The sequence below is a fragment of the Amblyomma mixtum genome, chromosome 7 (genome assembly GCF_055824585.1).
Source record: "Amblyomma mixtum isolate Tamu chromosome 7, ASM5582458v1, whole genome shotgun sequence".
Taxonomy (NCBI): domain Eukaryota; kingdom Metazoa; phylum Arthropoda; class Arachnida; order Ixodida; family Ixodidae; genus Amblyomma; species Amblyomma mixtum.
In genome coordinates, this window is record NC_143018.1 from 150,177,365 (window position 1) to 150,193,199 (window position 15,835).

Below are 15,835 nucleotides of genomic sequence, written 5' to 3' on the forward strand. Positions count from 1 at the left end.
AGATAACAAACACGCAACACTCTGGCGCAGGCTACAGACACACACTCTCCCTTCACCGCTTAACCTAGCCCACTATCATCCCTCCTTCCCCACTCCGGCTTGCGCTCTATGCCCAGAACCCTTCGCCTCTTCCCTCCACATCATTTCCCTCTGCTCGGTGGACCCTCCCCGCGGGACCTAGAGAACCTCAAGACCTGGGAGGACTGGGAGACCCTGCTGCGCTCGGAGGACCCGGCCGTGCAGACCATCGCCACCGGCTGTGCTGCGAGTGTTATGGACCTTAGGAACATAACTACCAGTGTTATGAACCTTAGGAACATAAACACTTGAGTGCAGTGGGGTCGTTCGGGGACCCTGGGGCGTGCCCCGAATTCCTGTGTAAATAAAATTTTTTCTCGCTCTTCGGCTAGATTGTAGACAGCGCTCGTCTCTGTGTTTCCTTTTCTAGGTCTATCGCTCGTTCGGGCTGTTTTCTGCCCAAAATGTGTTATTTTCGCTGCTTTCTTTGTTTTTATTTACGCCGACAAGAGTTGGAATGAAACAAAAATGAGCATGCAGCAACTAGCCCGGCTTGTTCCTCTCTTGGACGCATCTTACGTCGCAGCGAAATTGAAATTAACACATGAGAAAAAATTCATTATAAATTATTCACCCTGGGTAGCTCCATTCTACGTGGCGACTCTTATATAGCAGTCAGACATGATGTTGGGCTAGTCGGTTCATGGTTAGAGCGAAACAAAACTGCGCGAAGAAGACGGGACAAAACAAAGGCACGAATACACACACACAAAGCGCAGACTTCCAACTGACTTTATTTTGTAAAAGCAGGGTGCTTATAAAAGCAAACTAGGAGACAACAAGCAGAAGCAACGTGCGAACGGCAATGACCAAGTCAACAATACCATGTGTGATTACGACGCATGAAAAGTTCGAATGTGACCATGTAAGAAATTGATTTCCTGACATGAAAGAGATAAAGAAGGGGCGCTAACACACTTATCACCCCTTTTAGAAATGAAAAAGGCCTCGATAATTTCTCTTTCGGTTTTAGTTTTGGCTTTAGAAAGGAACTTTGTGTTTTCCTGGTAAGGAGAACAGGTTTTCGTGTCGCAGCTCTTAGTGCAAGGGTAGATTGCTGCCAGAGCCACTGCTAAGGGATCGCCTGTGTTCTAAAGCGCGCTCATTAAAACAACGGCCAGTCTGGCCTATGTAGGAACGACCGCATGACAAAGGTATCTCGTAAACAACTTCGGAAACACATTTTGTAAACTTGTTCCGGTGGTTCTTCTTGCAAGTGGTGGGTTGCTTTCTTGTTCCAGCCAGTAGAGGGCACACTTTTTCAGCTTGCAAGGAGCCGAAAAAACAACGCGTATCCCATACCTTTCTGCTACCTTCTTGATGTTATGGGAAAGGCAATGAAAATACGGCATGACAAATGGTGGCTTGGGATCCGAGCATCCTTTATCTTTTTCTTGTGAAGATTTTAGCCTTTGAAGCAGGCTTTCGCAGGTGCCAAGAAGTAGATGACGGGGATAGCCAGCGGAAAGAAGGCGCTCAACTTGACAGTGAAAACTGGATGACATGGTGTGGGTACAGGATTTCTGCAGGGCAGAGAGGCAACGTTTGACTAGCTTAGAATGAGCGCTTTTATAGGGTAGTAGACTCTTGTTCGACCTTGGGCTATACGACCAGCAAACGTGGGCATTAGTGAAGTGCAGATTTAAGTCTAAAAACTGTATGCGGTTGTCCCTTGTCAGTTCATGAGTAAAACGTAAGCCTTTCCCCTCAGAGGAGAAGGCGTTAAGAATGTTAGTGACAGCACTGTCAGGGTCATAGTTAGAAGAATTGTCTAGAATCACTAGAAAGTCATCGACATAACGAAACACACGTGATACAGGGTGGTTTAAAAGCTCTTTTTCTAAGCGTCTGTCTAAAAAAGCCATAAAAATGTCACATAGCACTGGAGCAACCGAAGACCCAATGCAAATTCCGGACTTTTGAACATAAAATCGTCCGTCGTAAAAAGTGGCTGTGGAACTCAGGTAAAACTGTAAAAGCTCTAAAAAATGCTCGGTACTGATGCCAGCCATATTGTGAAAAACTAATTCACCATGCTCTTGAATGCAATCCCTCACAGCAGTGTACAACCCTTCATGCGGTACTGAATAGAAAAGATCTTGTACATCAACGGAAATAGCTGTGTAAGCGGAGGGCATTCCCTGTTCCAGAGCCAGCAAAAGGTCCTTGGAGCTGCGGATGAGGAACGGATCACGACCCAAAACTTGGTCGAGGTGGCGTTTAAGGAAGGAGCTAACAGAACGTTGCCAGCTGTCTCTCTCGGACACAATCGCACGTAGCGGGCAGTCAAGCTTGTGCGTTTTGCCAGTGAAGAAAATTTCCAGAAAATCTCTGTTTGCTTTTGACACTGAGTTTTTGACAGTGTCCAGATTCATCTTGTTCAGCAGCTTGACAGCTTGTTTCCGCTGGGTAGAAGCACGGAAATCAACAGGCTTGAAATTCTTGAGCACTGCTTCTCGGGCCTTTTCTTCAAACATGCCTTGCGGCATGACGACGAAGCCCCCCTCCTTGTCAGCTTCCACGATAGACAGTCCGTGCTCCTTAAGGTATGAGACTGTTTTCTTGATCGGGGCTTTTGTAGAAGAAAGGCGACTTGCATTGCGTAGAAGGCAGTCCACGCTGTCACTCACGACGCGTTCCCTCGTCTGATCGGAGGCGTGAGAACCGACGCGTCGCACCGTGGCAAGAAGCTCCGAACAGCCAGACGGAGGTTCGAAGCAGAACTTCGGCCCCTTCTGCAGAGTTTGCTTGACAGACTCCGGGAGTATAACGTTTCTCAGGACAGTGACAGTGTTCTCTATAGATGATGGACGTCGTGGCGCCTGAAGGGAGAAGCGCGTCCTCTGCCGAAGAAACTCAGTCGTTTGCGCAGAGAGTCGCAGATATTCTTGAAGATGCTTGGCCGCAAGCCATTCGTCCGAGGAGAGTCAGGCATTACTCGGACTGGCTGAAGGTGGACATCTATGAAGGTTCGGACGAATGGCTTGCGGCCAAGCATCTTCAAGAATATCTGCGACTCTCTGCGCAAACGACTGAGTTTCTTTGGCAGAGGACGCGCTTCTCCCTTCAGGCGCCCCGACGTCCATCATCTATGGAGAACACTGTCACTGTCCTGAGAAACGTTATACTCCCGGAGTCTGTCAAGCAAACTCTGCAGAAGGGGCCGAAGTTCTTCTTCGAACCTCCGTCTGGCCGTTCGGAGCTTCTTGCCACGGTGCGACGCGTCGGTTCTCACGCCTCCGATCAGACGAGGGAACGCGTCGTGAGTGACAGCGTGGACTGCCTTCTACGCAATGCAAGTCGCCTTTCTTCTACAAAAGCCCCGACCAAGAAAACAGTCTCATACCTTAAGGAGCACGGACTGTCTATCGTGGAAGCTGACAAGGAGGGGGGCTTCGTCGTCATGCCGCAAGGCATGTTTGAAGAAAAGGCCCGAGAAGCAGTGCTCAAGAATTTCAAGCCTGTTGATTTCCGTGCTTCTACCCAGCGGAAACAAGCTGTCAAGCTGCTGAACAAGATGAATCTGGACACTGTCAAAAACTCAGTGTCAAAAGCAGACAGAGATTTTCTGGAAATTTTCTTCACTGGCAAAACGCACAAGCTTGACTGCCCGCTACGTGCGATTGTGTCCGAGAGAGACAGCTGGCAACGTTCTGTTAGCTCCTTCCTTAAACGCCACCTCGACCAAGTTTTGGGTCGTGATCCGTTCCTCATCCGCAGCTCCAAGGACCTTTTGCTGGCTCTGGAACAGGGAATGCCCTCCGCTTACACAGCTATTTCCGTTGATGTACAAGATCTTTTCTATTCAGTACCGCATGAAGGGTTGTACACTGCTGTGAGGGATTGCATTCAAGAGCATGGTGAATTAGTTTTTCACAATATGGCTGGCATCAGTACCGAGCATTTTTTAGAGCTTTTACAGTTTTACCTGAGTTCCACAGCCACTTTTTACGACGGACGATTTTATGTTCAAAAGTCCGGAATTTGCATTGGGTCTTCGGTTGCTCCAGTGCTGTGTGACATTTTTATGGCTTTTTTAGACAGACACTTAGAAAAAGAGCTTTTAAACCACCCTGTATCACGTGTGTTTCGTTATGTCGATGACTTTCTAGTGATTCTAGACAATTCTTCTAACTATGACCTTGACAGTGCTGTCACTAACATTCTTAACGCCTTCTCCTCTGGGGGGCAAGGCTTACTTTTTACTCATGAACTGACAAGGGACAACCGCATACAGTTTTTAGACTTAAATCTGCACTTCACTAATGCCCACGTTTGCTGGTCGTATAGCCCAAGGTCGAACAAGAGTCTACTACCCTATAAAAGCGCTCATTCTAAGCTAGTCGAACGTGGCATCATCATGTCTGCCTGCCTCTCTGCCCTGCAGAAATCCTCTACCCACAACATGTCATCCAGTTTTCACTGTCAAGTTGAGCGCCTTTCCGCTGGCTATCCCCGTCATCTACTTCTTGGCACCTGCGAAAGCCTGCTTCAAAGGCTAAAATCTTCACAAGAAAAAGATAAAGGATGCTCGGATCCCAAGCCACCATTTGTCATGCCGTATTTTCATTGCCTTTCCCATAACATCAAGAAGGTAGCAGAAAGGTATGGGATACGCGTTGTTTTTTCGGCTCCTTGCAAGCTGAAAAAAGTGTGCCCTCTACTGGCTGGAACAAGAAAGCAACCCACCACTTGCAAGAAGATCCACCGGAACAAGTTTAAAAAATGTGTTTCCGAAGTTGTTTACGAGATACCTTTTTCATGCGGTCGTTCCTACATAGGCCAGACTGGCCGTTGTTTTAATGAGCGCGCTTTAGAACACAGGCGATCCCTTAGCAGTGGCTCTGGCAGCAATCTACCCTTGCACTGTAAGAGCTGCGACACGAAAACCTGTTCTCCTTACCTGGAAAAAACAAAGTTCCTTTCTAAAGCCAAAACTAAAACCGAAAGAGAAATTATCGAGGCCTTTTTCATTTCCAAAAGGGGTGATAAGTGTGTTAGCGCCCCTTCTTTATCTCTTTCATGTCAAGAAATCAATTTCTTAGATGGTCACATTCGAACTTTTCATGCGTCGTAATCACACGTGGTATTGTTGACTTGGTCATTGCCGTTGGCACGTTGCTTCTGCTTGTTGTCTCCTAGTTTGCTGTGATTGCCTTTATAAGCACCCTGCTTTTACAAAATAAAGTCAGTTGGAAGTCTGCGCTTTGTGTGTGTGTATTCGTGCCTTTCTTTTGTCCCGTCTTCTTCGCGCAGTTTTGTTTCGCTCTAATCTTATATAGCACTGTCTAGTGCATCCCTGCCAAGAGAAGAACTTCTATCCAAAAAATTGGCTGTGGCTTAGCTAAGGTTAAGCCTGGATATCTCGAAGCGAAAATATCTAACTGCTTATCATCCAACTCCCAAGCTACCACTTCTGGATCGTTGTTTCTGCGCCGTGCGGCTGTTGCTTCTTCTTCTCCTTCCATGGCGAGTGTCTGCGCCTGTTCTATGGGCAAGGGCGCCTGTTCTATGGGCAAGCCCTCCTTTCAAATGCGCGCTGCGCACGGCTGCGGCGAAAGGTCAAACAGTGGCGAGGAGGAGGAGAAGCGGCGGCGCACATGCGCAGTAGCGCGCGGCGGCGACGACGGCTGCGTCACTCGGTTTCGCGCATGCGCAGCTGTGGCAAATCTGTAGTGTGGTTCACGCAAAGCGCGGTGTTGACGAGCCTAGTGACGCTTTTCGCTTCAAAAATTAGCGCTTCTACTTCTTTAAAGCTCTGTAGCATGCTGAGGAAATGCTACCTCAACTGATAGGGCGTGAATTTGGAGTTAAAGCTTCTCTTTCTTGCGGTCATCCACCTTACCGAGAAGGCCTTTTAAACTCAAGCGGAAGTGTTCATCCTCATCTGCTGACATGGCAGCCGTTGTCTGGTCATTTAGGCTCTGGCGGTTCGCTGGCGGTGCCGGCATCATTAAATCGTCCAGGTCACTCTTGTTTACTTTTGTGCGCTTGCTCAAGTTTTTGGCTGGCGTAGACGCGCGAAGGCCCACTTGTGACAGAGTCTCCGTCGGCGGCTCTGAAGGGGGAACATCGAGTGCTGTCGGTGCGGCATAACAGATGGAGCTGACTTACTGTGCAACTGCAGCCGCAGTCTCGCCAGGCTGTGGACGGGACACTTACATCCATTTATAAACTCAAGAACATGAAGAGAATAGCGCATGCGTCGTTGTGTCGCATGGGACTGTGTCGCATGGGACTTCTCTCATTGAATTTAACCACGCTGTCTGCCCGTCGCCAGACTGAATCATTAAAATTCTTACATTGTATCGTCAATTCCTCAGTAAGGCTCTCAGCTAACCACTACATTAACTTTGCACCATTATCATCTACAGAAGAACTGCAGATTGGGCTAGTTGGTGTAGATTCATAGTGATGGTTCAACAGCGCAAACACACACAGACCAAGAAGGAGACAAGACACACACAGCGCTGAACTTACAACTGATTTTTTATTAGGAAGAAGCATGTCATAATATAAACACACGAAAACAACACACATGAAAAAACAGCGCACATGCGCAATGTCAACAATCTCATAGTACTAAAAAAGGTAAAAACCGCTTTAAAAGCACGTGTGTATCCACAGAACCACTATCCACTGTGTAGCATTTTCATTTCACTCACTGATGTGTTGTTTCGTCATTCTGACCAGCGCACTAGAGAAATTGCTGAAGCCTTTCACATTAACAGGAAAGATAAAGGGTGCGTGAGTGCACCATCTGTAACATTATCTGTAAGGGAAATGAAAATGCTACACAGTGGATAGTGGTTCTGTGGATACACACGTGCTTTTAAAGCGGTTTTTACCTTTTTTAGTACTATGAGATTGTTGACATTGCGCATGTGCGCTGTTTTTTCATGTGTGTTGTTTTCGTGTGTGTATATTATGACATGCTTCTTCCTAATAAAAAATCAGTTGTAAGTTCAGCGCTGTGTGTGTCTTGTCTCCTTCTTGGTCTATGTGTGTTTGCGCTGTTGAACCATCACTATGAATCATCTACAAGAAGTCATCACGAGCTTAATTTGATACCGTATTTCGCGCATGCTAATTTGTTCAAATTCCGTTTTTTTCCCCGTTCAATAGAAGCCTGGAATTCTCTACCTGGGTCCATTCGTTCTTGTCTATTTCAAAACTTTGTAACTGCCGTTGCAGACGCATAATAGCTGTGTATTCTTACCCTGTCGTTAACAGTTCCTTTCTTGTTTGATATTTCGTTTGTGATTTTAACTTTTTGTAGTGCTCACTTTGTACATTTTGCTGCATTTTGTTACCTTGCATTTTGTGTTTTTCCCACTCCTGCCATAGCGCATATAATTGCGCTGCAGTATGAATAAATAAATGAATAAATAAATAAATAAATAAATAAATAAATAAATAAATAAATAAATAAATAAATAAATAAATAAATAAATAAATAAATAAATAAATAACTAAATAAATAAATAAATAAATAAATAAATAAATAAATAAATAAATAAATAAATAAATAAATAAATAAATAAATAAATAAATAAATAAATAGAAACTTCCTTTCAAGTCGTGACAAGTCAGCTCTGCCCCATTGTATGGGTGGTTCGAGCTTCTAAATATTTTGGTGCTCGCCGGTGTCCTTTTGTCACAGCAGAATGGAGCACAAAATCCTAGCTTTGGAATGAAGTTGGTGGCGGTGAAAAAATAGATAATCACCAGCACTACATGTAACGGGGCCAGTAGCTCTTATTACTCGAATGAAAATTCCAATTGTAGACTACAGGAGAGCAAAATACTACCAACATGCGGTAACTTGGACGAAGGGGCCTAAGTATTGTCGGAATATATTACTGATTCTTTGAAAAACACACTTTAGCGTTGTGGTAGGTCATTTTATGCGCGATGTGCAGGCGGTTGTGTTACCCTGATTGTTCCTACTTCAGGAAGTGAGAAAGTCAAGTACTTCTTACATATCAAAAATGATATTAAAACATATGCCCTTTAAAGTCCCAATGCCCAAATATAGGCTACAAGAATGTCGGGCTGTGGGTACAGCGTTTTTTTTTGTTCACCAATTAGTGTGCGCGAAATTGTAGGTCACGAGTGTGGATGTCTTCCTTTCTTTATCGAAATACGGCCGTTACAGCAGGTACCGGAAATATGAGCCCATGCATAGCAGCAAAGAAGCTTTTAAGGCGAAAGCATTTAATGTCTCATCGCTGTAAACAGGAGTTTTCGAGAGAAATGTCACGTTTTTGAATTGGTCGAAATGGTCGGGACATCACAGTGCGCGAATTTCAAACGGGGCCAATTGTGCTTTGGCCAGTCACCATGAAACCAATTAAAGGGATGCTCCAAGTAAGTGGGACAGAGTTTAGTTAATTAGTTAATTAAGCAATCGGCCTAATTAACCTTTCTAGTCAGAACAGATAAATAAATAAAACCGAGTAGGAAACCGGTCGAGTTCGGGAATCGAACCAGGGTCTCCGGAGTGCGAGACGAGCATGCTAACCACTCCGCCATGCCAGTTTTTTTTTTCTTTATTGCCTGGCTTTGGCTCATGACATTGCACAACAAAAATACACATAACGCTATCAACCGTAACCATACATACGACACTGTCATGGTCAGCCAGCACGAGACTGGCTTCGTCAGCTTAAAATTCCCGCAACATACACAACGGCTCTAGTCTTGAGAGCCACTCGGGAGGCTCCGCAGCTGCTTTTTGGATTGCAAGAAAGCAGTCCATGCTTTCCCGAAAATAAAATCGGGCCGGTCGTGCGTCTTTGTCACAATGGTAGCCTGCCATTCTGGAGCGCCATATACAGTGGAGGCTCAAGAGCATTATGAGATCAAAAGGTGCCCCATCCTCATTATCAGTGCTTAAATAGCGAATTCCGTGCGCATCAAGTGGTAGCTCTTTCTTTATGGTCCTTTGTAACACGTCCCAAAAATAAACCCCTTCCCAGCAATGCAAAAAACATGGTCTATTGTTTCAGGCTGTCTACAAATTAAGCAGTTCGATCCCCACGGTAAAAAGAAATCCTTTCCCTCTAGAAACTTTTTAACTGGTAACGTCCCGGTGTGTAACTTAAAAAAGAAAGTCTTTACTCCTGGTGGCACCTGCATTTCCTTCACCCTTTTTAAAACATCCCCACCCGGGACCCCCCTGTACAAGGCCCTGTACATGTGCTCTGGGAAAACAATATCACAAAGATCATTGTACAACTTTTTCCTTTTACTTTTCCGCAAATAATCGGTGGAAGAACGTGCCGAAAGAAACCGAACGCTTGCTACAATCTCTTTGTAGTAACCAAAAGTTCCACCAGAGAGCTCTTCTGCGGATACCACAAACTCCGGCAGCAATCGCCGCAGCTTCACTTGGCACACGGTGCGCAAGAACGGGTCTGTGACGTCGCGAAAAAACAAAAAACGGTTCACCAGCTGCCTTAAAAAGAGGTGCCCTATCCTAGCCCCGCGTCTTTTACCCGCCGGAAGAGGTTCGTTCTGCTACAACGTTCCCATTCGGACGCCCATATGAAAACTGCAAAAATCCTGTGTAGCTTCTGAACGTTCACACACGAGCAATGCAAAACCTGCATCACATACCAGAGTTTGCTAATAAAAAAAAGATTGCAGACTGTAGCTCTGGCGAAAATTGAAAGGCTGGTTGGTGCCTTTCCATTTCCCAGCTCGGTCATGTGCGTCTTTAGTTTGCTCTTTCCAATACTCCTCGCTACCGCAATAAGCATCGAGCGGAACGCCCAAATACTTGCCGGGGTCGTCGCCCACGGTACGTTGGCGAAATGGTCCGGGTGGGATGGCCACCATCCATGCCAGAGCCCGAGGCACTTGGACCAGTTAACCCCGCTACCTGTGACTTCGCTGAACGCGCGTACACACCCGACAGCTTCCCTTATGCTACCCTGCTAAACCGTAAATACCATGCCAGTTCGATGGTTTGGAATGAACAAAGGCGCGTCTAGCTAATACGGCGTCTTCGTTAACTCCCATCTTCCTCCCTTCCCGTTACGGCGAGGTTCAGGTGTTCACTGAGACAGGTACGTTTCCTTTCCTCAAAAACCAATTTACCAACGAGCAAGGCGTAGAGCCGAACGGGCGATGGCGTTCTGTGGACTCTCTGGCAGCGTTGCAAGACGCTGTATGTTCCACTCTTAGAGGAGGAGCTTAACGTCTCAACCACACATCGGTGACACAAGCGGGAACACCGCGCTTAGGGCTTTCGCCTCAGTGCACTTTAGGTCAACAAAGTGCCCCCCTGAATTTTTTTATGCGAAGCATATTGCTAGAGCTACCACTCACGCCGTCGGCGTGGGACCCCTAGACGTCACACCACGTGACACCGTGACGCCACACCACGTGACACCGTGACGTCACACCACGTGACGCCGTGACGTCACACCACGTGACGCCGTGACGTCACACCACGTGACATCGGATGAGAGAGGCGGCCTCCACCTCGCGCCGTCACCGTGGGACCCCTAGCCGTCACGCCACGTGACACCGTGACGTCGTCGTGACGATGCCATCGCACAGACGCCGGAATGTCCTCGAGCGGCATTCCCGCGCATTTCGAACGCGCGTTCACACTCGGTGTAGGTGAAACGCTCGCTCCACCGGACAGGCAGACGCGGCTTCCGTGGCAATCCAGGCGCTCACCCAACGCGCGTCTCGGGGTTAGTCGGCGTTCCGCTGTAGCCATGCCGTTGTCTTCCCCCACGACGAAGGCTTCTAGTGGTTGTATTAAAATGACCAAGTATGCAACCAAGGAAAGCCATGTATTACCAAGCCTAGCCACCAATATGCTTCGCATCTGACTAGGCTTAACCTTAGCTAAGCCTCAGCCATAATTTTTTCCATCTACTTTGTATAGGGTTGGCCGGGAACATTACGTTGGTCCGTGGCTTCTCACATGTCTGCTGCTCCACTGCCGGACTTTGTACTACACTTTCCGGAGGCGGAGAATTTTTTGTCGTCGATAGCTCCACCAGTGCTGCAGCTCTGGCACCGCATTGAAAAAGAACGTGTTTACATATTACAAACAACACATTACACACATTGAAAAATGAGTTCGTCTAAAGAAAGCTCACTGCCGCTAGTCTATGCTCATCTCATTTTTATAGCCTGACATTCGGTTTATTAAAACTTACGCACGCTGCCTTAGAAGTGACATATGAACATTTAGTACGGCCTACTAGTGGGGCACATGGATAGCATAGCCGCTCCCATAGACATCCCTGCATGCGTCGGTTTTCGGTTGGCCTCCCAGCCGACGGCTAGCGACCAGCAGCTCTGTGCCCGCGCCGATTTGAACGCAATCACTGACGCACCTGCGCGCGGGGCCCGCAGTGTTTGCCCCAGAAGTGGACAGCGACACAACGACACCGAGAAAGGGCCTCGGCGGGCTCCTTGTCCCAGCACAAAAGCACCATTGTAGACACGTCGCTCGATGGGCGTGGCCGATGGCGGCTGGAAGAATCCACTAGAAGGAAACGGACAGCGCCATATCGCACTTTCCCAGATGACTCTGTCCGCACACGGAAAAACGAAATACGCTTTGGTCCAGCGCATTCTCTATTTCCAGCATGGCGTCGTTTTGCCTCGGTGCGTTTTCAGCCGCTGGTCGTAAAAAAACCGGCCTCTGCCGCTCTAATTCGGTGAGCAGCTCATCATCAATACATACGCAAAAAGCTTCCGCGGTCAACAAGCTGCGGGCGGACAAAATGAGCGACACAATAACACTGGTGAGCCGAGACAGTGATGGCATGTGTCGTAGCGTCAGATGGAGCCACCTACTTGTCGGTTTTCGCGCGAAATTTGGGTTCCAGTGCTTCGGTATTATTAAACGCTGCACTTTTTGACAAAAAGGCGCTGAGTGAAGCTTGCTTGTCTATCTCCTGACGAACACGCTTTTGCACCACGAAATGAGGTGAAGGTAACTCATATTTTAGCATGCGCACTTTATCTTTTATCTAGTAGCCTGATTACAGCATTTTGGAAATTTATTGCAATAGAGAAAGCGAAACTACAACGGCAAGAAACACTAGTTGCACCGACACTAGTTGCTTTCCCGGTACAATCAATTTTCGACGATCTTCAATAGTACGCGCCTCCTTAAATACGAGTCGCCTTTCTGTGGCGAATAATTTGCAAATAACTGGCTGTGCTCGTAAGAATCAGTCGTTTCCGCCACCCATACCTTTGCAGATGAAGTACGGCGGCCACGGCTACTCGCACATCCTGCTGAACGTTGTTCCAGCTATGCGGCAGCGAGGATTCTCGGAGGAAGTTGTACGAGCCATTACACAAGCCAACCCGCAGGCATGGCTCACTTTCTGGTGACGCTTCAACTTCCCGCACTCGTATCACTGGTGAATAAAGGGGTCACCTTATTAAAAGCTTGCACGTTCCACTGAAAGCATGAGTTTTAACCAATTCTTGCTATATTGTGCTGTTCTTTTTTGAAGTGTTGCGTTTTTTTGTGTGTGGCTTGATTGAATTGTTCGCCCACCATTCTCGGACTTAGTGTCCACAGTATTTTGTAAATAAGAAATAAATAAATAAAGGCCACCGCGGTGGCTCAGTGGTTATGGCGCTCGGCGGCTGGCCCGAAACACGCGGGGTCGACCCCGATCGCGGCGGCTGAATTGCGATGGGGGCGAAATTCTAGAGGCCCGTGCACTGTGCGATGTCAGTGCACGTTAATGAACCCCAGATAGTTGAAATTTCCGGAGCCCTTCACTACAGCGTCCCTCACAGCCTAAGTCGCTTCGGGCCATTAAACCCCAACAAACCAAACCGAAGCAAGAAAGCCGGGTGCTCAGAGTGACATCTGACATACGACGCCCCGAGATCTTGTGTGCAGCGTATGCGCAAATATCGATCTTTTCAGCGGGCACAATTTGAAGCGACCATCCAAGTGTCTTCCTTGCCATAATTCCAATACAAATTTTTCTCGACTACTGGAAAGCTACATTTACTCAGCACATCTCGCGGAAGAGGTTAAACATGCACCTCCCAGTTGCGCCGTATGGAATGTCGGTAACGATGGGGGAAGCCGTACGAATTATTCATCTTGCCCGGGATGAAAAACTGGAATGCCTGTTAGACACGCTCACCTGGATGCTCGTCAGCGGGTCAGCCTTCCTTCGAAACTTGGGCTTATAGAGAAAAGAAGTTTACAACGCTCAGGGCGAGAAGTGTGAGTGCGTTGAGCGAGTTGGCTAACATAAAACATTTTTTGAAACACAGCTTTGTCTTCCACTGTTTCCAGAAAATGGTTGTAGCGCCGAAACAGACAACACAACAGGCGCTACAACCATTTTCTGGAATCATGCACCAACTAGCCCCCCAACAAGTATTACTCAGTTACCTTCCACTGTTAGTGGTACTCCAGTGTATATATTTTTTTTTGGCACTGAGCAGGCAATGAATAAAAGTCATCCTTGGCGAAATAGATTACATTTGTGGTTTTCAACGCCTGATACAACGGTTGGGATCAATCTTGTGCTGATAGACTTTTTCTAATTTATTTATAACAAAGAAATAATAGCAGGCAAATAATTTGTAATTTTCCCTCGACCGTGTGTTACTTTATAATTTCAATTCTAAGATAATGATGAATAAATTCAAAGGAACTTACGACTGCATACCTCTTAGATGCTGCAAAGGCGAAAGCATGAATGTCTCATTGTGAGTTTATACGTCGTCGGTTGAAATCCGTGTCGCGATCCAGCCTTCAACTTGACAAGCAGCTGTAGGTTACGTGCAGCCAAAAATAACATGACACCACTCCGAGTGAGGTAGGACGAACAGCTGCGTCACAATTTTGAAACAAGTACATATGTCGTCGTTTGGAATTCCCGTCACGAGCTAGCCTGCAGCTTAACGCCTGACTTAAGAGTCTTAAGAGACAGGACGAGGGCAGAGTAGATCAGGGATCGAATGCGGGTTAATGACATGGTGGTCGAAAACAAAAGGAAGAAATTGGCTTGGGCAGGGCATGTAATACGAAGGCAAAATATCCGATTTTCCTTAAGGATAACAGACTGCATTCCAAGTGAAGGGAAGTGTAGCAGGGGGTGTCAGAAAGTTTGGTGGGCGGATGAGATTGAGAATTTTTTTGGGATAGCTTTGCTCAGAGCTAGCTAATTCATTAAATATACTGCATTAAATATACCAGTGCTTGCTACCCCAACCCCGCCTTACACACCGCGCTATCCTGCCCGCAATCCTGCGGAGTGGCCCACATCTGACCACAGGCCTATTTGCTTCGTCTGCTGTCAGGCTGGCCATACGTCCCGCTATTGCCGCAGCCGCCCGGCTCCCCCCTCTCGCCCCTACTACAGCCCCGTCCGCCGTGACTATTATGCACCGCAATATGCACCCCGGCGCGTTTCTGTCACCCCAGCAGAGCTTCGTACCGAAAACATTGAGCAAGTCCGTCGTCCTAGCCGTTCGCCATCGCCGCAAGCCCACCGTTCCCGATCCCCTACTCCTCGCCGCAGCTTGTCCCCAGCGTACCAAGACCCCTACTCGGGAAACTAGGCAACGCAGCGCCCGAACGTGACGCTGCCTTACCCACCCTGACGGCCGACTGTGTTCCAACCATCGCACCATGCCGCAACCTGATCACTGTCCTCGTAGATAAAGTCCCTCTGCTCGCTCTCATTGACACTAGCGCTCATATTTCAGTCCTTAGTTGGTCGTTCCGCCAGCACCTCAAAAACGTTCTTACGCCCGCTAACACCTCTACAGTTCGTGTTGCTGATGGAAACACTGCTACCACCATCGGAATGGGCACTGCACGCGTTAGCATCACCGGCCACCGCGTCCCTGTGCTCTTCGTCGTCCTTACTACTTGTCCTCAGGACATCATTTTAGGCCTAGACTTTTTAGCAGCCCATTCCGCTCTCATCGACTGTTCCTCCGGACTTCTGCGCCTAGCCCTGCCCCATTGTGTTCACGACCCTAGTGATGACCATTCCCAGCCTCGCCTGCGCTCCAGTACATTTACTCGCCTACCTCCCGAGGCGGCAGTATACGTGCCCACGTCACCTTTTCCCTCCCTTCCTGACGGCGACTACGTTGTCAACCCCATCACCGACGTCACTCTACAACACAACATCGTCCTACCTCATAACATTGTACACGTCGAGAACAACCTCACCTACTTTCCCGTACTCAACTTCAGCATGTCTTCGCAAGTTCTTCCGGAGGGCATTTTCCTTGCCGAGCTGTCACCTTTGTCCAGATTTACTATTTCTGCAGTGCTGCCCGACCGTCACGCCGAGGCACCTGCACAACCTGCCCCGTCACATAGTCCGGAGGACCGCATCTCAGCCATGGTTGCCTCTGACCTGCGTCCCGAATATGCCAGCGTCCTTGCCGGCCTTTTCCGGTCGTACAGCGACATTCTTGATTTCGGTCACGGATCCCTGGGCCAAAAGTCCGTCGTCACTCATCGCATCGATACTGGAGATGCCCGCCCTGTTCACCGACGGCCTTACAGAGTTCAGGAGCACTGACCTTTGGGCTAGTTGGTTCATAGCAGACACGTACAAGCGCAAAAAACACGGACAGAGAAGACACGTGTTGTCCAAGTCTCTTCTCTGTCCGTGTTTTTTTTTTTGCGCTTGTACGTGTCTGCTTACAGAGTTGTTCTATCGGAACGCCAGATCATTCAGGAAAAAGTGGACAAAATGTTGGCCAGCAACATTATTGA

General features: G+C 47.8%; 1 protein-coding gene across 1 annotated transcript in view; it reads left to right on the forward strand.

The window, feature by feature from the left end:
- LOC149337845 (N-acetyltaurine hydrolase) overlaps positions 1–12,534 on the forward strand; it is a 163,785-nt gene extending 151,251 nt beyond the window's left edge. The window contains exon 7 of the mRNA XM_089553551.1: positions 12,319–12,534. Within this exon, the coding sequence (XP_089409677.1) occupies positions 12,319–12,453 (135 nt within the window). The 3' untranslated portion in view covers positions 12,454–12,534. The remainder of the gene's footprint in view (positions 1–12,318) is intronic.
- The last annotated feature ends 3,301 nt before the right edge of the window (positions 12,535–15,835 follow it).